General features: G+C 42.4%; 1 protein-coding gene across 1 annotated transcript in view; it reads right to left on the bottom strand.

Moving 5' to 3' along the window:
• LOC102187692 (trophoblast Kunitz domain protein 1-like) overlaps positions 1 to 24,029 on the bottom strand; it is a 42,762-nt gene that overhangs the window by 2,229 nt on the left and 16,504 nt on the right. The window contains 6 exon segments of the mRNA XM_018056871.1: positions 11,359 to 11,560; positions 12,797 to 12,895; positions 14,102 to 14,173; positions 15,509 to 15,592; positions 22,326 to 22,424; positions 23,632 to 23,703. Coding sequence (XP_017912360.1) covers positions 11,359 to 11,560; positions 12,797 to 12,895; positions 14,102 to 14,173; positions 15,509 to 15,592; positions 22,326 to 22,424; positions 23,632 to 23,703 — 628 coding nt within the window.

Raw genomic sequence — 24,029 nt, 5'->3', positions numbered from 1 at the left:
AATAAACTCTGACATCTTAGGAATCAGTGAATGAAAATGGATGGGAAGGGGCATAATTAATTCAGAAGACCGATTTATCTACTAGTATAAGCAAGAATTCCATAGAAAAAAATGGAGTAGCCCTCATAATTAACAAAAGAGTCTGAAATGCAGTAATTGGGTGCAACCTCAAAAATGACAGCCTGTTCTCAGTTTGTTTCCAAGGAAAGCCATTTAATGTCACAGTAATTCCAGTCTATGCCCCTTCCATCGATGCTGAAGGAGCTGAAGTTAATCAGTTCTATGAAGACCTGGAAGACCACCTAGTTCAGTTCAGTTGCTCAGTCATGTCTATCTCTTTGCAAACCTATGGACTGCCGTGTGCCAGGCTTCCCTGTCCATCACCAAGTCGCATCCATTGAGTTAGTGATACCATCCAACCATCTTATCTTCTGTCACCTCCTTCTCTACCTGCCTTCAATCTTTCCAGCATAAGGGTCTTTTCTAAGGTTCATCACATCAAGTGGCCAAATTTGGAGTTTCAGCTTCTTCATCAGTCCTTCCAATGAATATTAGGACTGATTTCCTTTTGGATTGACTGGTTTGATCCCCTTGCAGTCCAAGGGACTCTAAAGAGTCTCCTCCAACACCACAGTTCAAAGCATCAATACTTCAGTGCTCAGTTTTTTTTATAGTCCAACTATCACGTCCATACATGACTACTGGAAAAACCGTAGCTATCACTAGATGGACTTTTGTTGGCAAAGTAATGTCTCTACCTTTTAATATGCTGTCTACATTAGTCATAGATTTTTTTCCAAGAAGCAAGCATCTTTTAATTTCATGGCTTTTAATTTCACCATTTGCAGTGATCTTGGAACCCCCCAAAATAAAATCTGTCACTTCTTCCATTGTTTCCCCATCTATTTGCCATGAACGATGGGACTGGATGTCATGATCTTAGTTTTCTGAATGTTGAGTGTGAGCCAACTTTGTCACTCTCCTCTTTCACTTTCATCAAGAGGCTCTTCAGTGCTTCACTTTCTGCCATAAGGGTGACGTCATCTGCATATCTGAAGTTATTGATAATTCTCCTGGAAATCTTGATTCCAGCCTGTGCTTCATCCAGCCTAGCATTTTACATCATGTACTCTGCATAGAATTTAAATAAGCAGGGCAACAATATACAGCCTTGACGTACTCCTTTCCCAATTTGGAACCAGTCTCTTGTTTCATGTCTGGTTCTAACTGTTGCTTCCTGACCTGCACACAGATTTCTCAGGAGGCAGCTCAGGTGGTCTGGTATTCCCCTCTCTTGAAGAATTTTCCACAGTTCATCATGATCCACACAGTCAAAGGCTTTGGCATAGTCAATAAAGCAGAAGTAGACATTTTTTTCTGGAACTCTCTTTCTTTTTCAGTGATCCAATGGATGGTGGCAATTTGATATCTGGTGCCTCTGCCTTTTCTAAATCCATCTTGAACATCTGGAGGTTCTTGGTTCACATACTGCTGAATCCTGGCTTGGAGAATTTTGAGCATTACTTTACTAGATTGTGAAATAAGTGCAATTGTGTGGTAGTTCAAACATTTTTAGCATTGCCCTTCTTTGGGATTGGAATAAAAAGTGGCCTGTTCCAGTCCTGTGGCCACTGCTGAGTTTTCCAAGTTTGCTGGCATATGGAGTGCAGCACTTTCACAGCATCATCTTTTAGGATCTGAAATAGCTCAACTGGAATTCCATCACCTCCTCTAGCTTTGTTCGTAGTGATGCTTCCTAAGGCCCACTTGACTTCACATTACAGGATGTCTGGCTCTAGGTGAGTGATCACAGCATCATGGTTATCTAGGTCATTAAAAGATTTTTCCTATAGTTCTTCTGTGTATTCTTGCCATCTCTTCTTCTATCTTCTACTTCTGTTAGGTCCATACCATTTCTTCCCTTTACTGTGCCTATCTTTTCATGAAATGTTCCCTTGGTAACTCTGATTTTCTTGAAGAGATCCCAGGCCTTTCCCACTCTATTGTTTTCCTCTATTTATTTGCGTTGATCACTGAGTGGGCTTTCGTATATCTCCTTGCTATTCCTTTGAATTCTGCATGGATATATCTTTCTTTTTCTCCTTCACCTTTAGCTTCTCTTCTTTTTTCAGCTATTTGTAAAGCCTCCTCATTTTGCATTTCTTTTTCTTGGGGATGGTCTTGATCACTACCTCCTGTACAAGGTCACAAAGTTCTGTCCATAGTTCTTGAGACACTCTATCATATCTAATCCCTTGAATATATTTGTCACTTCCACTGTATAATCATAAGGGATTTGATTCAGGTCTTAACTTAATGGTCTAGTAGTTCTCCCTACTTTCTTCAATGTAAATCTGAATTTGGCAATAAGGAGTTTGTGATCTGAGCCACAGTCGGCTCCCAGTCTTGTTTTTGCTGACTGTAAATAGCTTCTCCATCTTTGGTTGCAAGGAATACAGTCAATCTGATTTTGGTATTGACCATCTCATGATGTCCATGTGTAAAGTCTTCTCTTGTGTTGTTGGAAGAGGCTATTTGCTATGACCAGTGCATTCTCTTGGCAAAACTCTGTTAGCCTTTTCCCTGCTTCATTTTGTATTTTAAGGCCAAACTTGCCTGTTACTCCAGGTATCTCTTGACTTTCTACTTTTGCATTCCAGTCCCCTATGATGAAAAGGACATCTTTTTGGTGTTAGTTCTAGAAGGTTTTGAAGGTCTTCACATAACCATTCAACTTCAGCTACTTTGGCATCAGTGTTTGGGGCATAGACTTAGATTACTGTGATATTGAGTGATCTGTTGTGGAAACAAATAGAGATCATTCTGTCATTTTTGAGATTGCAACCAAGTACTGAATTTCACACTCTTTTGTTGACTATGAGGGCTACTTCATTTCTTCTAGGGATTCTTGCCCACAGTAGTAGATATAATGGTCATCCGAATTAAATACACCCTTTCCAGTCCACTTTAGTTCTCTGATTCCTAAAATGTCAACGTTCATTCTTGCCATCTCCTGTTTGACCACTTCCAACTTACCATGTTTAGTTCACTGATTCCTAAAATATCAATGTTCACTCTTGACATCTCCTGTTTCACCACTTCCAATTTACCTTGATTCATGGACCTAACATTTCAGGTTCCAATGCAATATTGTTCTTTACATCATCAGGTATTACTTCCATCACCAGTCACATCCACAGCTGAGCATTGTTTTTGCTTTGGTTCTTTCTCTTCATTCTTTCTGGAAATATTTCTCCACTCTTCTCCAGTAGCATACTGGGCACCTAAAAACCTGGGGAGTTCATCTTTCAGTGTCATATCCTTTTGTCTTTTCATACTGCTCATGGGGTTTTCAAGTCAAGAATACTGAAGTGGTTTGCCATTCCCTTCTCCAGTGGACCGTGTTTTGTCAGAACTCTCCACTATGACCTGCCTGTCTTGGGGGACCCTACACAGCATGACTCATGGTTTCATTGAGTTAGACAAGGCTGTGGTCCATGTGATCTATTTGATTAGTTTTCTGTGATTGTGGTTTTCTGTGACTCAAGAGAATGTTGGATCTCACCAAAAAAAGATACCCCAAATCCAAGGGCAAAGGAAAAGCCCCAGCAAGATGATCAGTCAGATCAGTCAGTTCACTCAGTTCAGTTGCTCAGTTGTGTCTGACTCTTTGCGACCCCATGAATCGCAGCATGCCAGGCCTCCCTGTCCATCACCAACTACCAGAGTTCACTCAGATTCACGTCCATCAAGTCCGTGATGCTATCCCGCCATCTCATCCTCGGTCTTCCCCTTATCCTCCTGCCCCCAATCCCTCCCAGCATCAGAGTCTTTTCCAATGAGTCAACTCTTCGCATGAGGTGGCCAAAGTACTGGAGCTTGAGCTTTAGCATCATTCCTTCCAAAGAAATCCCAGGGCTGATGTCCTTCAGAATGAACTGGTTGGATCTCCTTGCAGTCCAAGGGACTGTCAAGAGTCTTCTCCAACACCACGTTTCAAAAGCATCAGTTCTTTGGCACTCAGCCTTCTTCACCGTCCAACTCTCACATCCATACATGACTACTGGAAAAACCATAGCCTTGACTAGATGGACCTTTGTTGACAAAGTAATCTCTCTGCTTTTGAATATACTATCTAGGTAGGTCATAACTTTTCTTCCAAGGAGTAAGTGTCTTTAATTTCATGGCTGCAGTCACCATCTGCAGTGATTTTGGAGCCCCAAAAAATAAAGTCTGCCACTGTCTCAACTGTTTCCCCATCTATTTTCCATGAAGTGATGGGACCGGATGCCATGATCTTCATTTTCTGAATGTTGAGCTTTAAGCCAACTTTTTCACTCTCCTCTTTCACTTTCATCAAGAGGCTTTTTAGCTCCTCTTCACTTTCTGCCATAAGGGTGGTGTCATCTGCATATCTGAGGTTACTGATATTTCTCCCGGCAATCTTGATTCCAGCTTGTGTTTCTCCCAGTCCAGAGTTTCTCATGATGTACTCTGCATAGAAGTTAAAAAAGCAGGGTGACAATATACAGCCTTGACGTACTCCTTTTCCTATTTGGAACCAGTCTGTTGTTCCATATCCAGTTCTAACTGTTGCTTCCTGACCTGCATACAGCTTTCTCAAGAGGCAGGTCAGGTGGTCTGATATTCCCATCTCTCTCAGAATTTTCCACAGTTTATTGTGATCCACACAGTCAAAGGCTTTGGCATAGTCAATAAAGCAGAAATAGATGTTTTTCTGGAACTCTCTTGCTTTTTCAATGATCCAGCGGATGTTGGCAATTTGATCTCTGGTTCCTCTGCCTTTTCTAAAACCAGCTTGAACATCAGGGAGTTCACGGTTCATGTATTGCTGAAGCCTGGCTTGGAGAATTTTGAGCATTACTTTACTAGCATGTGAGATGAGTGCAATTGTGTGGTAGATTGAGCATTGTGTGGCATTGCCTTTCTTTGGGACTGGAATGAAAATTGACCTTTTCCAGTCCTGTGGCCACTGCTGAGTTTTCCAAATTTGCTGGCATATTGAGTGCAGCACTTTCACAGCATCATCTTTCAGGATTTGAAATAGCTCAACTGGAATTCCATCACCTCCACTAGCTTTGTTCATAGTAATGCTTTCTAAGGCCCACTTGACTTCACATTACAGGATGTCTGGCTCTAGGTGAGTGATCACACCATCGTGACTATTCGGGTCGTGAAGATCTTTTTTGTACAGTTCTTCTGTATATTCTTGCCACCTCTCCTTATTATCTTCTGCTTCTGTTAGATCCATACAATTTTTGTCCTTTATTGAGCCCACCTTTGCATGAAATGTTCCCTTGGTATCTCTAATTTTCTTGAAGAGATCTCTAATCTTTCCCATTCTGTTGTTTTCCTCTATTTCTTTGCATTGATTGCTGAAGAAGTCTTTTTTATCTCTTCTTGCTATTCTTTGGAATTCTGCATTCAGATGCTTATATCTTTCCTTTTCTCCTTTGCTTTTCGCTTCTCTTCTTTTCACAGCTATTTGTAAGGCCCCCTCAGACAGCCATTTTGCTTTTTTGCATTTCTTTTCCATGGGGATGGTCTTGATCCCTGTCTCCTGTACAATGTCACAAACCTCATTCCATAGTTCATCAGGCACTCTCTCTATCAGATCTAGTCCCTTAAATCTATTTCTCACTTCCACTGTATAATCATAAGGGATTTGATTTAGGTCATACCTGAATGGTCTAGCAGTTTTCCCTGATACGAGGGGCAAAATCACCTTTAGAATCAAATTTCATACCCACTAGAGATACTTGGAAGGTTCAAACTAAACCTTTTGTGCACCAGAACCCAGAGACTCCACAGAGAATGTGCCAGGCCTCTTTGAGTGTTTGAGTGTCTCCTGCGGTGGCACAGGTCAACAGTGGCCTGTTGCAGGGGCAAGGGCTCTGTGTGCAGCAGACCTGGGTCACAGAGCATGTGGCATAAGCCCTCCTGGAGGAGGTCACCATTAACCCCACCATACAGCTGCCGAACAGATGAACCACAAACTGAAAAACAATTATACCAAATAGATTCTTATACTATTAAGAAAGTTCTAGGACCCGCAACAGAATTCTCAATCTGGGGATCTGACAAATGGACTGAGAATCCCCAGGGAATTTGACTTTGGAGGCCAGTGGGATTTGATTATAGAACTTACACAGGACTGGGAAAACAGACTTTTGAAGGGCACAGACAAAACCTTGTGTGCACCAGGACCCAGGAGAAAGGAGCAGTGACCCCACAAGTGACTGACCCAGACTTGCCTGGGAGTGTCCAGGAGTCTAAGGTGGAGGTATGGGTTGACAGGGACCTGTTGCAGGGTCAGGGGCACTGAATACAACAGTGTGTGCACAACCTTTTGAAGGAGGGCACATTATCTTTATTACCCCTACTATAGTTTACTCTCAAGTCGAAAAGAGGGAGGGAACACAGCCCCTCCCATCAACAGAAAATTGAGTTGAGATTTACTGAGAATGGCCCCGCCCATCAGAACAAGACCCAGTTTCCCCTACAGTCAGTCTCTCCCATCAGGAAGCTTCCAGAAGCCTCTTATCCTTATCCATCAGAGGGCAGACAGAACGAAAACCACAATCACAGACTTTCTAGAACTAACACACACACACACACACAAAATGTTCTATTCATCTTTGGGTATTGGAATGCAAATATAGGAAGTCAAGAGATACATGGAGTAACAGGCAAGTTTGGCCTTGGAGAACAAAATGAAGCAAGTCAAAGTCTAACTGAACTCTGCCAAGAGAATGCACTGGTCATAGCAAACACCCTCTTTTAACAGCACAAGAGACAACTTCACACATGAACATCATCAAATGGTCAGTACTGAAATCAAACTGCTTGCATTCTTTATAGCTAAAGATGGAGAAGCTGTGTATAGTCAGCAAAAACAAGACCCGGAGCTAACTGTGGCTCAGACCATCAGGTTCTCATAGAAAATATCAGGCTTAAACTAGAGAAATCAGGGAAAACTACTAGGCCAACCAGATCTGACTAAATCAAATCCATTATGAATATGTAGCAGAGGTAACAAATAGATTCAAGGGATTAGAACTTGCGAACAGTGTGCCTGAAGAACTGTGAACAGAGCTCCCTCCCTATTATTGTACAGGAGGAAGCAAACAAAACTATTCCAAAGAAAAACAAGAAGGCAAAGTGGTTATCTGAGGAGGCTTTGAAAGTAGCTGAAGAAAGAAGAGAAGCAAAAAACAAGGGAGAAAGGGAAAGCTATATCCAACTAAATACACAGTTCCAAAGAACAGCACAGAGAGACAAGAAGGCCTTCTTCAATGAACAGTGCATAAAACTAGAAGAAAACAAGAGAAGGAGAAAGACCAGAGATCTCTGCAGTAAAACTGGAAATATCAAGGGAACTTTTCACCCAAAGATGGGCACAATAAAAGACAGAAAAGTGGAGACCTAGCAGACGCTGAAGAGATCAAGAAAAGATGGAAAGAATACATGGAAGAACTGTATAAAAAAGATCTTAATGAACCAGATTAATATGATGGTGTGGTCAGACACCTAGAGCCAAACATTCCTCACTGCCAAGTCAAGTGGGCCTTAGGAAGCACTGCTGTTAATGAAGTTAGTGGATGCGATGGAATTCCAGTAGTTATGCAAAACCCTAAAGGATGATGCAATCAAGCTGTTGCATTCAGTATGTCACCAAATCTGGAACACTCAGCAGTGGTCACAGGATAGGAAAAGGTTGATCCTCATCCCAGTTCCCAAAAAGGATAGTGCTAAAGAATGCGCTAACTGTAGGACAATTGCACCTACCTCCCATGCTAGTAAAGTCATGCTTGAAATCTTGCATGATGAGCTTCAGTGTTATGTGAGCCAATAACTTCCAGCTGTCCAAGCTGGGTTTAAAAAAGGCAGAGGAACCAGAGACCAAGTTGCCAACATTCACTGGATAACAGATTGTACAGGAATTTCATAAAAATATGTACCTCTGTTTCATCAACTATGTCTGGTGTAACCCTGTTTGTTTAACCTATACCCTGAGCACATCATGAGAAATGCTAGGCTGGGTGAGTTACAAACTGGAATCAAGACAGATGAAAGAAACATCAGCAACCTCAGATATGTGAATGATACCAGCCTAATGGTAGAAAGCAAAAGAGCAACTAAAGAGCTGCTTGATGGGGGTGAAGGAGAAGAATGAAAGAGCTGGCTTAAACTAAATATTGAAAGAACTAATATCATGGCATCTGGCCCCATTACTTCATGGCAAATAGAAGGGGAAAATGCAGAAGTAGTGACAGATTTCCTCTAATTTGTCTCTAAAACCACTGTGGATGGTGACTGCAGCCATGAAATCAGAAGATGATTGCTTCTCGTTAGGAAAACTATGACAAACCTAGAGGGTGTGTTGAAAAGCAGAGACATTACTCTGCCCAAAAAGGTCCATATAATCAAGCCTTCTCAGTGGTCATGTATGGTTCTGAGAACTGGACCAGAAAGAAGGCGGAGCCCGAAGAATTGATACTTACGAACTGTGATGCTGGAGAACACTCCTGCAGATCCCTTGGACAGCAAAGAGATCAAACTAGTCAATCGTAAGGGAAGTCATTCCTGAATACTCATTGGAAGGGTAAGGCTGGAGCTGAAGTTCCAGAATTTTCATTATCTGATGCGAACAGCCAGCTCATTGGAAAAATCCCTGATACTAGGACAGATTGAGGCCAGAAAGAGAAGAGAGTGTCAGAGGATGAGATGGATGGATGGCAAAACTGATGAAATTGACATGAACTTGGGCAAACTTTGGGAGGGGGACAGGGAGGCCTGGCGTGCTGCAGTCCATGGGGTTGCAAAGAGTGGGACATGCCTGGGTAACTGAAGAACAATAACAGCAACAACATAGTATTACTATCACTATTATCATGTCTGACATTCATCAAGTGGTTACTCTGATAACACTTGAACAAAGCATTTAACAAATGCATCTCTTTCACTCTCATCACAACACTTTGAGAATGATAGAGAAGGAGAAAAGCAATCTCTGCGTTCCAAGACCTGAGCTGGTACCACAATGGCTCTTCTTTTCTCCTGCTCAACATAAACATTTTACAATGCTTCCACATCAGTGAGACCATTCTGGATTGGTGAAAGATCTACACAAAAATAGGACATTGGATAATCATGTTTGAGCACTGAGCAAAGGAAACATTACGCAAACCATCAATATGACCAAACACCTTCCTATCTTGAGTGACTGTTAGATTTTGGCCAAGTATAACTCTAACCCCTATCTAGTCTTTGCCTCTTAGAGTTAAGATTAAGATACTCAGAGAACTATCACACTTCCTAAATATCATCCATCCAGACAAAGCCAGCTATCTGAAATCTTCCCCAAATTCAGCTCAGAAGCCCACATCTTATAAGTTCTTTTTAACATTGTCTTAAGAGGACTGCATATTGTTTTCCGAGATAATACCACTTCCTTGCTGCAGTGAGTAATAAACCCAACGAGTTCAACTGGAAATGGGAGTATTTTAGTGTTCTCTGGTTAGAAACATTGATAAGTACAAGCCTTCTCCTTATTTTTATAAAGAAAGCAAAGCTCAGAGATGTTGACAATTTTCTCAGAACTGGAAAGCTATGAAAAATAGCACCAACACCCTGTGTGTTCTCCTTTATTCAAATACTAATACTTGCTCTGGTCTCTGTGACATAGTGAAACAGATACTGTCTGTTTCCAAAGTTGCCTCCATTGTAAATCTTCCAAGATGCTGAGCAAGAAAGCATCACCAAAGACCCTCTGCTTGGGAGAGTGGGATTCCCTGCCATGATAGGAAATGAATACAGCAGCTAAGTGCCATCTCTATGTCTCCATTTCCTCCCTTGAAGGATTCTTAGCATGATGAATAGAAAAATGCAGGCAAAATGCTAACACAGAGCCAGGGAAACTAAACGGTAGTTGCCCTTTCTTTACCTGAAGTTAGAAGCCCCCTCCCCACATGTGACCTCAAGGAATCGGATTTCTTAGAAAAGTGGACAACTGAACTTCATGCCCATTCTCCTCTGAAGGTCAGAAGGACAACCTGCACCCCAGTTTGACTGAACTTAGAAGTAAGGAAGAAAAGCTGTCATGTTGATGTGTGTATCTCCCAGGATTCTGTGTAACTTGTGCAGCTATTAAGAAGTTGTTGATGACATAATGAGTTTGCTTCTTATACCCAGTAGAGCACAGTCTGTGGAAAGGGAAAGGGGAGGTGCTCACTGTCTGCAGAACAGTGAAAAGGATCACAATTTCCATGGACCCTATTGGTTGAGGTTTGTAGTTACAAACAACAGACTCCACTCCAGTCAGTTTAATTTTGAATGTGCATTTATTAAAATATAACCCATAGTGCTTAAGGCTACAGAAATGAAAATTACAAATCATTGTACAGTCCAGAAACATTTGTAAATGAAACTCTTCTCTCATGACTCACGCTCAGAACTGGATGCCGGAAATACCGCCTTGGACATCCACAAGGAGAGCAGTGATGGTGGGGACAGGGATGAAGGTGAAGATGTCGTGAGGATGGGGGTGAAAACAAAAATCCTGTGTTGCACTGCAGGCTCTGAGTTAATGTGGTCATGAGGAATGTGTTCCTACCTTACTCCTTCCTTACTCAAATAATTATAAATAGCCTCATTGGTGTCAGGAACTGTGTGAAGTGCTAGGGTTAAAAGGAAGACATGCTCTCACTGTGATGACAGCCACCTGGATAGAATAGAATTAGACATGAGGAAAGGAAATAGGCAGGCTCTGCTGAGGAGGGTAGGGAGAGAAGGACTGTGAGGAGACGGAAGAGGTTCAGATGTAGACACAGCCCATCCTGCAGGAGTCCTCCTCGGACATCAGAGTTTCAGGGGCTACTCTTCACATGTCCTCTGCAAAAAGAAAGGAACTTGTTGAGTGCCATCAGTGTAGCCCCAGACCTAGACAATGTTCAACTTAATAGATCCCATATTTTCAAAAAAATATGGACCCACATTCCCGAATCACGAACAAAAAGGAAGTGAATATTCCAAGCCTAGGTGGGGCACTTAGGAGCACTGCAGACCTGCCCTGGAGGGTGGCTGAGTCAGTGTTCCCAACTGAGAAAGAGGAGCATGTGATCAGGCTCAGATGATTACAAAGAGGCCTCTGGGGTTGACCTTCTGCCATTCTCTCCCTGGAGAACTCACTCAGTGTGTGGTTTCACAGGACACTGCAGCCTCTCTTGGCAGCAGGGAGGAGGAAGACACTGTGCAGGGTGAATGGTGCGTGGCCCCCTGAGCTCCGCCCCTTTCCCCGGCCCTTCCCCTCCCCCTGTGCCCTGCCCCTTGTCTTACCACAGGGACCCTGCCTTTGGAAAGCAGGTCTTCATGCACTCCTCCAATGTTTGGAAGTTGTTTTCGTTTCCTCCGCAACCGCCATATACAAACATCTCACAGTGTCCGGTCTGGGCATTGTAGAAGTACCTGGTCATCGAGCCATTGCAGACACCCACAAATTTAGGCTCCATGCAGAAAGCAGGCATAAAAGCTGGGGAAACTAGAGAGGCAATGGCTCAGTTATGAGGATGGTCATCACTGCTCCATACAAAGACAACAACTAGAACCACCAGTTTGTTGCAAGAGAGAATGTTAAAGTTGTGGCATGTGGTCAAATTGAAATGTCCATTTGAAAACACCCCTTCTGGGACAGAATATGAATGTTGCTAGGGATGACATGATATAGTAACCATTTACAAATGTATATCTCATCATGAAGTCTTCTAAGAAAGATAGGTATAATGCCTTTGACAAGCTGAAGAACATCTATAAGATTTCCAAGGTGGTCCAGTGGTTAAGAATCTGTATTCCAATTAAGTAGTCCTAGGTTCAGTTCCTTGTCAGGAAACTAAACTTTCAAACGCTGGAGACACTAAGGAGGCAGGGCATAAATTCTTTATATTTATGACTGGAACTCTGTTCAAAGGATGTATGTAATATATTTCCCCTCTTCAGATGAGGAAATTGAAGATAACTTTTCCCATGAAACAGAGCCTGTGGATGGTAGAGTCAGAACAAGTTACTATGGTGTCACAATGCATCTGATATAATATATGATTCTACCAGGAATTCGGGAAACACAGTTTACTTGTCAGAGTTTCTGGAGCTGGCGACCTACTTTCATTACTTCCTTGTACAAAAGGTAACCTAAGCCCCCAAATCAAAGGGCAGACTGAGCCTGGATTTATCCTATCACAAATATGTGGTGTCTCTACCAACATTAAGCAATTCTCCAGACACCCACTGGGTGTTCCCCAGTCAATTGATGTCTGGTATGAAATCTATGCAGTTACTGCAGATCCCACAGGTTGAGCACCCAAGACTGTCCTCACTTTAGTGCGAGCAACTGTTCTCACTTTAGGTCCCCACTTAGTTTTGCTTATGACCAAATGGTTAAAATGGAGAGGTCCATGATCCCAACTCCATGTTCAACAACTGAGTGTTAATGACGACTAAACTTTGGACAACGCTTACCTACTGTTCCCAGACGAATATACATTAAACATCACAGTGAAATGGAGGAGAGGGGTGGGGCCAGGGGGCAGTGGAAGTGTGTGGAGCCTCTATTCCCCAGTGAGTACAGCACCTCACAATGGTATTGACCACCCAGAAACCCAAATACTTATGCACTGTTCAGGTTTCAATAAATAGGCTTTTTGAAGAAATCATTGGTCATTGGTCATTGATCTGAATCTCAGTGCCATTCCCTCTTCCCCGAGGTCCAGAAAATACAAACCTTTATTCTCCTCATTGAGTGTTGAGTATTCCATATTGAGTGTTGGCAATTCCTCTGGCTTATGGTTTTCAAACTGGATTCCGGAAATCATCACCTGACCTATGAAGGAGAGTAAATTTCAAGAGTTTCAGGAGGCCTGGTCCATGAAACAGGAAAACGATCAAACATGGATAAGATAATACCAGTCAAAAGACAACAAGGGAAAGGGCCTGGAGACTTTCATTATATTGTATCAGCCTTGCCCCCACAGGCTACCCCACAAAGGCTGTTTCTTGCTTTCCTTGCAGTTGCCCTCCTCCGTGGTTCGACATTTTTTGATTACTCTTAAAAACACAGGAATAAACATTATTTGATGGAGAAATACTTTTGCTTGGCCAAAATATGAAGGTAGGCAATCTTTTTTCAGATTAAAACACTCTGATGGAAAATGGACAAATCTGTTCATGACGTGTGAATAAAGTCTTTCTATTCATAAGTCGTCATCTCTTCTGAGAACTAATGTAACGTGTTTCCCCTATACACATGAGGCAACTGCTGATTATTTGCCCCAGGAAACAAGCATGTGGCTGGCCTGGTCAGGACAAGACGCTGTCATGTCACATCACATTTGATACACTATTGATTGGCTAGGAACTCAACCATACAAATGACGGGTGAGCCTTTCCAGGTCCAGGGTCTTACTTTCACTACACACCTCTCCCCAAGCCTCACCTGAGCCCTCACATCACAGGGGAGGGTAAGCCTGGCTGAGTCTATTTTTCCTGACACCAAATACATGGTTTTTCCACCAACCATCTAATTCCCAGCACCCAACAGGCCTCCCACTGTCCACTGACTTCTGATATCATATCTGTGGAGTCAGGGCCGATGCCACAGAATGCCCTGACCGCAGATGCCAGCCATGTGTTCTCAAGTTATCATGCTTCTGACCAAGTGATTAAAACTCGAAATTTCCATGACTCCACCTCCATGCTCGAAAAGTCAATTGAACCAGTGAACAAACTCAGGAAGACTCTTAATCACTGTTCTTAGAGTAATGTACAGGAAAAAACTCAGAAACCATGAAATGGAGGAGATCTTTCGGATGTGGGAGGAGTGGAGGTGAACGGAGTCTCCATGCCTTCCTGAGCAGAGCACCCTCACCTCATGACTGTTTCTTCCCATGTCATAAGCTCTCTGAGCCAATATTTATGGATTTGTATTGAAGTTTCACTCAATAGGCATATGTGTTGAATCGTCAGCCAGTGGTGACTGACCTCAGGCTCAGTGCCCTCCTCTCTCCCCAGAAGAGCAGAAAGTTCTAACCTTTAAGTGCTTTATTGACTATTTCAGCCAATCCTGTTAGTATACTGGCTCCTTTTCCGAAAATCTTGGTACCTAAGGAAGACAAACATTTCAAAATTTTCACAACTATTGGACCATGAACAAGAACAACATTCAAATATGAAAAATAAAATGATAGGGAAAAGTGGAGAAAGGAAAAGGCCTGGACAATTTGCTAATATTGTTCAAGCCTTGGTCCCATGAGCCAAGGGCTGGTGTTCATCCTTTCCCAGCAGTTCCATTTCTGAGTGGTCAGGGTCTGTGTGATTAATTTTCAAACAGAGGGATAATCATTATTTGACCACAAATATTCTTTCTTTCTGGCCCCAAGTAAGTAGGTAGAGAAATATTTCATGAACATATCCTTGTGGAAAATGACCAAACATGGCCCTGAAATGTGAATAAACTGCTTATATTTATGACTGATAATATGTTCAGTGGAGAAGGAAATGGCAACCCACTCCAGGATTCTTGCCTTAAAAATCTCATGGACAGAGGAACCTAGCAGTCCATGGGTTGCAAAGAGTCGGACACGACTGAAGAAACTTTACTTCATGTTCAAAGAACTCATGCAGCACTTATCTGCTGTTCAGATGAGGACTATAGATGACTTGCCAGAGGACACATGGTATGAGGGTGAAAAGGTCCAAACAAGATACACCCTGTCACAACCCACTTGATATACTATCCTATTCTGCCTGGAACTCTGAAAATACCGGTAACTGGTAACAGCTTCTGGGTACAGTGTCCCACTTTCATTACTCTCCTGGCCCAGCAATCGCCTGAGCTCCCAAAGCACAAGGGAGAGTGAGTTGGGTTTCCTTGACACCAAACATGTGGTGTCTCTCGAAACAACATCCAATTCCCCAAACACCCACTGGGTGTGCAACAACGCAATTTAATTCAGATAGGAAATCGGGCAAGTTAACATACATTCTGCATGTTGAGGTCTCAGAACTGTCCTCACTTCAGATGCCAGCCATGTGGGCCCATCCCTCATGATTTGACTAAGTGTCTGAAACTGGGAAGTTCCATTACTTCACATCCATGTTCAGTAATTCAGTTAATCTGATGACCAACCTCAGGAAGACAACTCACATGCAGATCTCACAGTAATATTAAGGATAAATCTAGACACACCGAAATGAGTGAGATGTGCAAGGCAAAGTGGAAGTGGAGTTGTGGGGAGACTCAATGTCCTAGAGAACACAGGACCCTCATATCACCAACCTCACTAATTTAACAGCCCAAAAGCTTTCTGAACACCAACTTTTATGGATTGTTCTTCAGGTTTCATTCAACAGGTATTATGATTGAATCATTGGCCAGTGGTTACTGTTCCCAAAATCAGGGCCCTCTCCTCTCCCCAGAAATATAAGAAGATCAAACCTTTAATCACACCGCCGAGGATACTTTTGACCACATGTACTACTGAACGCTTCTCAAGTACCCGCTTCTGGCTTGTCTCCACACCTATAAAAGACAGAAAATTCCAGATTTCAGGAGGCCTGGTCCATGAACTAAAACAAGGATCAAATATGCATGATAAAATGGTAGTGAAGAGTGGACGAAGGAACAACTATGGATAATAAACAGTTGTCAAAACGGGACGTGGAAAGGGGACTGGAGACTTTCCTAATAATGTCTCAGCTTTGGTATCAAGAGTCAACCTACAGAGGACTGTTTCACACATTCGCTGCAGAACACTCATACCAGGTTTTTCTAATTTCTTTTCATGATAGCCGAATACTCCTTATTTGGCACCTAAATATTTTTTCCTTGCCCAAACTAAGAAGGTAAAGAAATTTTTTGAGAATTATACATCTTGGTGGAACATGCACAAAACTCACCATGAAACATTTACGCAATGTTGAGGTCTCAAGATATAGGTTTATTGATTGAATCATTGGTCATTGGTCATTGATCTGAATCTCAGTACCCTTCCCTCTTTCGCAAAGTCCAGAAAATACAAACCTTTATTCTCCTCACTGAGTGTTGAGTATTCAATCTCGAGTGTTGGCAATTCCTCTTGTGTATGGTTGTCAAATTGTATTCCGGAAATCATCACCTGGCCTATGAAAGAGAGCAAATTTCAAGAGTTTCAGGAGGCCTTGGTAATGGAAATAGGAAAAAGATCAAGCATGAATGAGATAATAACAGTCAAAAAACAACAAGGGAAAGGGCCTGGTCACTTTTGTTATATTGTATCAGCTTTGCTCCCACAGGCTACCCTACAAGGGCTGAGCTTCTTGCTTTCCCTGCAGTTGCCTTCCTATGTGGCTCAACATCTTTTGATTACTCTTAAAAATACAGGAATGAACATTATTTGATAAAAAAAAAAATTTTACCTGGCCAAGACATGCAGGTAGAGAATCTTTTTTCACAATAAAACATCGTGTTGGAAAATGGACATATCTGTTCTTAACACGTGAATAAAGTCTTTCTATTCATAACTCGTCATCTGTTCTAAGAACTAATGTAGCCCTGTTCCATTCTTTTGGAATCCTGTTCCAAAACTAATGTTTCCCTTGTTCAGAAGAGGAAATGGCAGATGACTTGGTCAGGACAGAAAAATGTGGGTGGCCTGGTCAGGACAATATACTGTCATGTCACAACTAATTTGATACACTATATATTGGCTAGGAACTCAACAATACAGAGAACTGGTGAGAATTTCCAGGTCCAGGGTCTTACTATCACTACACACCTCCCCAAGATGCACCTGAGCCCTCACATCACAGGGGAGGGTGAGTCAGGGTGAGTCTATTTCTCCTGACACCAAAGGCGTGGTCTTTCCACCAACCATCCATTTCCCAACACCCAACGGGCCACCCCCTGTACTTTGATTTCTGATACCGTGTCTGTGGAGTCAGGGCCGATGCCATAGGTTGGGGTAGCAAGACTGCCCAGACTTTAGATGCCAGCTACATGTTTTCGAGTTATCATGTTTCTGAATAAGTGACTGAAATTTGAAATTTCCATGCTACCTCCATGCTCAAAAGCTCAATCAAACCAGTGAACAAACTCAGGAAAACTCTTAATCACTATTCTCAGAGTAACATACAAGAAAAAACTCAGAAACAGTGAAATGGAGGAGATCTTTAGGGCGTGAGTGTAGTAGAGTTGGATGGAGCCTCCATGCCCTTCTGAGCAGAGCACCCTCACCTCATGACCGTTTAGCCCCACCTGATAAGCTCTCTGAACCAATATTTATGGGTTTGTATTTAGGTTTCACTCAAGAGTCGTATGTACTGAATTGTCAGCCAGTGGTGACTGACCTCAGGCTCAGTGCCCTCCACTTCCCCAGAGGAGCAGAAAGTCCTAACCTTTAAGTGCTTTCTTGACTATTTCAGCCAATCCTGTTAGTATACTGGCTCCCTTTCCGACAATCTTGACACCTAGGAAAGACAAACATTTCAGGAATATTGTACCATGATCCCGGACAATGTTCACATATGAAAAATAAAACGATAGGAAAATGTAACACAGAGGACAGGCAAGGAAATTTTTCTAACATTCTACAAGCCTTGGTCCATGAACCAACCACACAAGGCCTGGGATTCATGCTTTCCAGTCAGTTGCTGTTCTCAGTGGTCCAGGTCAGTGAGATTAATTTTTATATAGAGGGATAATCATTACTTATCCCATAAATATTCATACTTTCTGGCCCCAAGTAAGTAGGTACAGAACTGTTTCATGAACACTTCCTGGTGTAAAATTACCAACCATAACCATGAAATGTGAATAAGCTGTTTAAATTTATGACTCGTAATATGTTCCCAGAACTTAGGCAGCACTTATCTGCTGTTCAGATGAGGACTATACATGACTTGCCGGAGGACATATGGTTTGAGGGTGACAGGATCCGAACAAGATACACCCTGTCACAACCCACTTGATACACTATCCTACTCTGCCTGGAACTCTGAAAATACCGATAACTGGTGACAGCTCCTGGGTGCAGTGTCCCACTTTCATTACTCTCCTGGCCCAGCACTCACCTGACTCACGAAGCACAAGGGAGAGTGAGTTGGGTTTCCTTGACACCAAATGTGTGGTGTCTCTAGAAACAACATCCAGTTACCCAAACACCCATGGGGTGTGCAACAATGCAATTTAATTCAGAGAGGAACTCAGGGGAGGTAACATGCATTCTGCAGGTTGAGTCTCAGAATTGTCCCGAGTTCAGGAGCCAGCCATGTGCACCTATTTGTCATTTATGGCAAAATGTCTAAAACTGGGAAGTTCCAATATCCCACCTCCCTGTTCAATAATTCAGTTGATCTGATGACCAAACTCAGGAAGATGCTCACATAACCACCCTCCCTGTATTAACAGCCCAGAAGCTCTCTGAATCCCCACATTTGTGGATTCTTCTTGTGATTTCACTAAACGGGAATTTCGAATCATGGGCCAGTGAGGACTGTTCCCAGTCTCAGTGCCCTCTCCTCTCCCCAGAGCTACAGGAAGAACACAAACCTTTAAGCACACCGCCGAGGATACCTTTAACCACGGGAAATACTGAACGCTTCTCAATGCCCTGTTTATGCATTGTCTCCGCACCTAGGAAAGACAGTAAATCCAAGAGTTGCAGGAAGCCTGGTCCATGGACTAAAACAACGATTAAATATAAATAATAAAATAGTCATCAACAGTGGACAAATGAGGGAAAAAATTTGGATAATACGCAATAGTCAAAACAGAACATGGGAATGGGCCTGGAGACTTTCTTAATAATGTCTCAGCTTTGGTATTAGGAGTCAACCTACACAGGGCTGTTTCTTTCATTCCCTGCAGAACTTTCATCTCAGCTTGCCTCAATTATTTTTCACGATAGCAGAATACTCATTGTTTGACACCCAAATATTCTTTGTCACCCAAAGTAAGTAGGTACAATATGAATGCATATTGGTGGAACATGCACTAAATTCACCACGAAATATTTATGTGCTGTTGAGGTTTCACGAAATAGGTGTATTGACAGAATCATTGATCATTGGTCTGAATCTCAGTGCCCATCTCTCTTCCCTGAGGTCCAGAAAATACAAACCTTTATTCTCCTCAATGAGTGTTGAGTATTCAATCTGGAGTGTTGGCAATTCCTCTTGTGAATGGTTATCAAACTGTATCCCGGAAATCATCACCTGACCTATGAAAGAGAGTAAATTTCAAGAGTTTCAGAAGACATGGTCCGTGAAACAAGAAGAGGAACACAGATGCATAATATAATACCAGTAACAGGACAACAGGGGAAAGGGCCTGGAGACTTTGCTATTGTATCCTTGCTCCCACAGGATACCCCACAAGGGCTGTGTTTCTTTTATTTCCCAGTAGCTGCTCCCCTCGTGGCTCAGATCTTTTGAGTACTCTTAACAATATGGGAATTAACATTATTTGATAAAGAAATATTTTTACTTGGCCACAGCAAGCAGGTAGAGAAACATTTTCTCCCCTTAACACATTGTGTTGGAAAATGGACAAATCAGGTCATGACACATGAATAAAGTCTTTCCTTTCATAACTCTGCATCTGTTCTAAGTACTAATGTAACATGTTTCCCCTGATCAGATGAGGAAACTCCAGATGACTAGCCCAAGAATAAGCATGTGAGTTGCCTGGTCAAGGCAATATACGATGGAGTCACAGCCCATATGATACACTAATGTTTTGCTAGGAACTCGATAATACAGAAAACGGGTCAGAGTTTCCAGGTCCAAGGGATTGCTTTCACTACTCACCGCTCCCCAAGCCTCACCTGAGCCATCAAATCATAGGGGAGAACGGGTCTGGTTTTTTTCCTGACACGAAATATGTGGTTTTTCCAACAACCATCCAATTCCCAACACCCAACAGGCCACCCACTGTCCATTGGCCTTAGACACCATATCTATGGAGTTAGTGCCAATGCCACAGGTTGAGGTATCGAGACTGTCCTGACTTCAGTGCCAGCCGTGCGTTCTCAAGTTATCATGTTTCTGAACAAGTGACTGAAACCCGAAATTTCCACTCTACCTCCATGCTCAAAAACTCAGTCAAACCAGTGAACAAACTCAGGAAAACTCTTATTCACTGTTCTCAGAGTAACATACAGGAAAAAACTCAGAAACAGTGAAATGGAGGAGATCTTTAGATCATGGGTGTAGTGGAGTTGGATGGAGCCTCCATGCCCTTCTGAGCAGGGCACCCTCACCTCATGACTGTTTCTTCCCACCGGATAAGCTCTCTGAGCCAATATTTATGGATTTGTATTGAGGTTTCACTCAAAAGTCGTATGGATTGAATTGTCAGCCAGTGGTGACTGACCTCAGGCTCAGTGCCCTCCTCTCTCCCCAGAAGAGAAGAAAGTCCTAACCTTTAAGGGCTTTCTTGACTATTTCAGCCAATCCTGTTAGTATACTGGCTCCCTTTCCGACAATCTTGACACCTAGGAAAGACAAACATTTCAGGAATATTGTACCATGATCAAGGACAATGTTCTCATATGAAAAATAAAACGACAGAAAAATGTAAGACAGAGGACAGGCACGGAAAATTTTCTGATATTCTACAAGCCTTGGTCCATGAACCAACCAAACAAGGCCTGGGTTTCATGCTTTCCTGGCACTTGTTGTTCGCAGTGGTACAGGTTTGTGTGATTAATTATTAAATAGAAGGATAATCATTACTGGTCACATAAATACTCATACTTTCTGATCCAGGTAAGTAGGTACAGAACTGTTTCATGAAGATTTCCTGGTGTAAAATGACCAATCATGGCCATGAAATGTGAATAAGCTGTTTATATTTATGACTCGTAATATGTACCCAGAGCTTATGCAGCATTTATTTGCTGTTTAGAGTAGGAATATCCATGACTTGCTGAAGTACACATGGTTTGAGGGTGACAGATCCAAACAAGATACACCCTGTCACAACCCACTTGATATACTTTCCTATTCTGCTTGGAACTCTGAAAATACTGATAACTGGTGACAGCTTCTGGGTACAGTGTCCCACTTTCATTACTCCCCTGGTCCAGCACTCAACTGAGCTCCCAAAGCACAAGGGAGAGTGAATTGGGTTTCCTTGACACCAAATTAGTGGTGTCTCTAGAAACAACATCCAATTCCACAAACACCCACAAGGTATATAACAATGCAATCTAATTCAGGGACGAAATTTGGAGAGTTAATATGCATTCTGCATTTAGAGTCTCAGATTTGTCCCAAATTCTGGAGCTAGCCATGTGGGCACATTTCTCATGATTTGGTGAAGTGTCTAAAACTGGGACGTTCCATTACACGACCTCCGTGTTCAGTAACTCAGTTAATCTGATGACCAAACTCGGGACGACAACTAATAGGGATTGTGCCTTGTTATTATGGATAATTCTAGGCACACCAAAACACATGTCCAAGGCAAAGTGGAAGTGGAGTTGTGGGGAGCCTCCATGTCCTAGAGAACACAGGACCCTCACATCACCACCCTCCCTGTTGTAACAGCCCAGAAGCTCTCTGAATGCCCACATTTGTGGATTCTTGCAGTTTCACTAAACAGGAATTTTGATTGAATCATGGGCCAGTGAGGACTGTTCCCACTCTCAGTGTCCTCTCCTCTCCCCAGAGCTACAAAAAGAACAAACCTTTAAGCACACCGCCAAGGATACCTTTAACCACTGGTAGTACTGAACGCTTCTCAATGCCCTGTTTATGGATTGTTTCCACACCTAGGAAAGACAGTAAATCCAAGAGTTACATGAGGCTGGTCCATGGAATAACACAACGATCAAATATGGATGATAAAATAGTTGTCAACAGTGGACAAATGAGGGAAAAAATATGGATAATACACAATAGTCAATACAGAACATGGGAATGGGCCTGGAGACTTTCTTAATAATGTCTCAGCTTTGTTATCAAGAGTCAACATACACAGGGCTCTTTCTTACATTCCATGCCGAACATTCATCCCAGGTTGCCTTAATTATTCTTCATGATAGCAGAATACTCATTTTTTGACACCCAAATATTCTTTCTGGCCCAAAGTAAGTAGGTACAGAAATTTTTTACATGATACAACTTGGCGGAACATGCACTAAATTCACCACAAAATATTTATGCACTGTTGAGGTTTCACAAAATACGCATATTGACTGAATCATTGGTCATTTGTCATGGACTGAATCTCAGTGCCCTTCCCTCTTCCCCGAGGTCCCAAAAATACAAACCTTTGATCTCCTCACTGAGTGTTGAGTATTCAATCTCGAGTGTTGGCAATTCCTCTTGAGTACTGTTATCAAACTGTATTCCGGAAATCATCACCTGACCTATATAAGAGAGTAAATTTCAAGAGTTTCAGAAGACATAGTCTGTGAAACAAGAAAAGGAACACAGATGCATAATATAATACCAGTCAAAAGACAACAGGGGAAAGGGCCTGGAGACTTTCCTAATATTGTATCAGCCTTGCTCCCACAGGATACCCCACAAGGGCTGTGTTTCTTGCTTTCCCTGCAGATGCTCCCCTCGTGGCTTGGATCTTTGATTACTCTTAACAATATGGGAATTAACATTATTTGATAAAGAAATATTTTTACTTGGCCACAGCAAGCAGGTAGAGAAACATTTTCTCCCCTTAACACATTGTGTTGGAAAATGGACAAATCAGGTCATGACACATGAATAAAGTCTTTCCTTTCATAACTCTGCATCCGTTCTAAGAACTAATGTAACATGTTTCCCCTGTTCAGATGAGGAAACTCCAGATGACTTGCCCAGGAATATGCATGTGAGTTGCCTGGTCAAGACAATATACGATGAAGTCACAACCCATATGATACACTATTGATTGGCTTGGAGCTCGACAATGCAAAGAACAGGTGAGAGTTTCCAGGTTCAGGGGCTTGCTTTCACTACTCACCGCTCCCCAAGGCTCACCTTAGCCATCAAATCACAGGGGAGAGTGAGTCTGGGTTTTTTCCTAACACCAAATATGTGGGTTTTCCAACTACCATCCAATTCCCAACACCCAACAGGCCACCCAGTGTCCATTGACCCTAGACACCATATCTATGGAGTTAGTGCCAATGCCACAAGTTGAGGTATCGAGACTGCCCAGATTTCAATGCCAACCATGTGTTCTCAGGTTATCATGTTTCTGAACAAGTGACTGAAACTCAAAATTTCCACTCTACCTCCATGTTCAAAAGCTCAATCAAACCAGTGAACAAACTCAGGAAAATTCTTACTCACTGTTCTCAGAGTAACATACAGGAAAATACTCAGAAACAGTGAAATGGAAGAGATCTTTAGATCATGGGTGTAGTGGAGTTGGATGGAACCTCCATGCCCTTCTGAGCAGGGCAACCTCAACTCATGACCATTTCTTCCCACCTGATAAGCTCTCTGAGCCAATATTTATGGATTTGTATTGAGGTTTCACTCAAAAGTCGTATGGATTGAATCGTCAGCCAGTGGTGACTGACCTCAGGCTCAGTGCCCTCCTCTCTCCCCAGAAGAGCAGAAAGTCCTAACCTTTAAGGGCTTTCTTGACTATTTCAGCCAATCCTGTTAGTATACTGGCTCCCTTTCCGACAATCTTGACACCTAGGAAAGACAAACATTTCAGGAATATTGTACCATGGTCAAGGACAATGTTCTCATATGAAAAATAAAACGACAGAAAAATGCAAGACAGAGGTCAGGCACGTTAAATTTTCTAATATTCTACAAGCCTTGGTCCATGAACCAACCACACAAGGCCTGGGATTCATGCTTTCCTGGCACTTGTTGTTCACAGTGGTCCAGGTCTGTATGATTAATTTTTAAATAGAGGGATAATCATTACTTGTCCCATAAATATTTGTTCTTTCTGACCCACGTCAGTAGGTACAGAACTGTTTCATGAACATTTACTTCTGTAAAATGACCAA

This window comes from Capra hircus, chromosome 13 (assembly GCF_001704415.2).
Source record: "Capra hircus breed San Clemente chromosome 13, ASM170441v1, whole genome shotgun sequence".
NCBI lineage: Eukaryota > Metazoa > Chordata > Mammalia > Artiodactyla > Bovidae > Capra > Capra hircus.
Note: the sequence above shows the minus strand (reverse complement) of the source record. Positions and strands in the feature narration are given on the sequence as shown.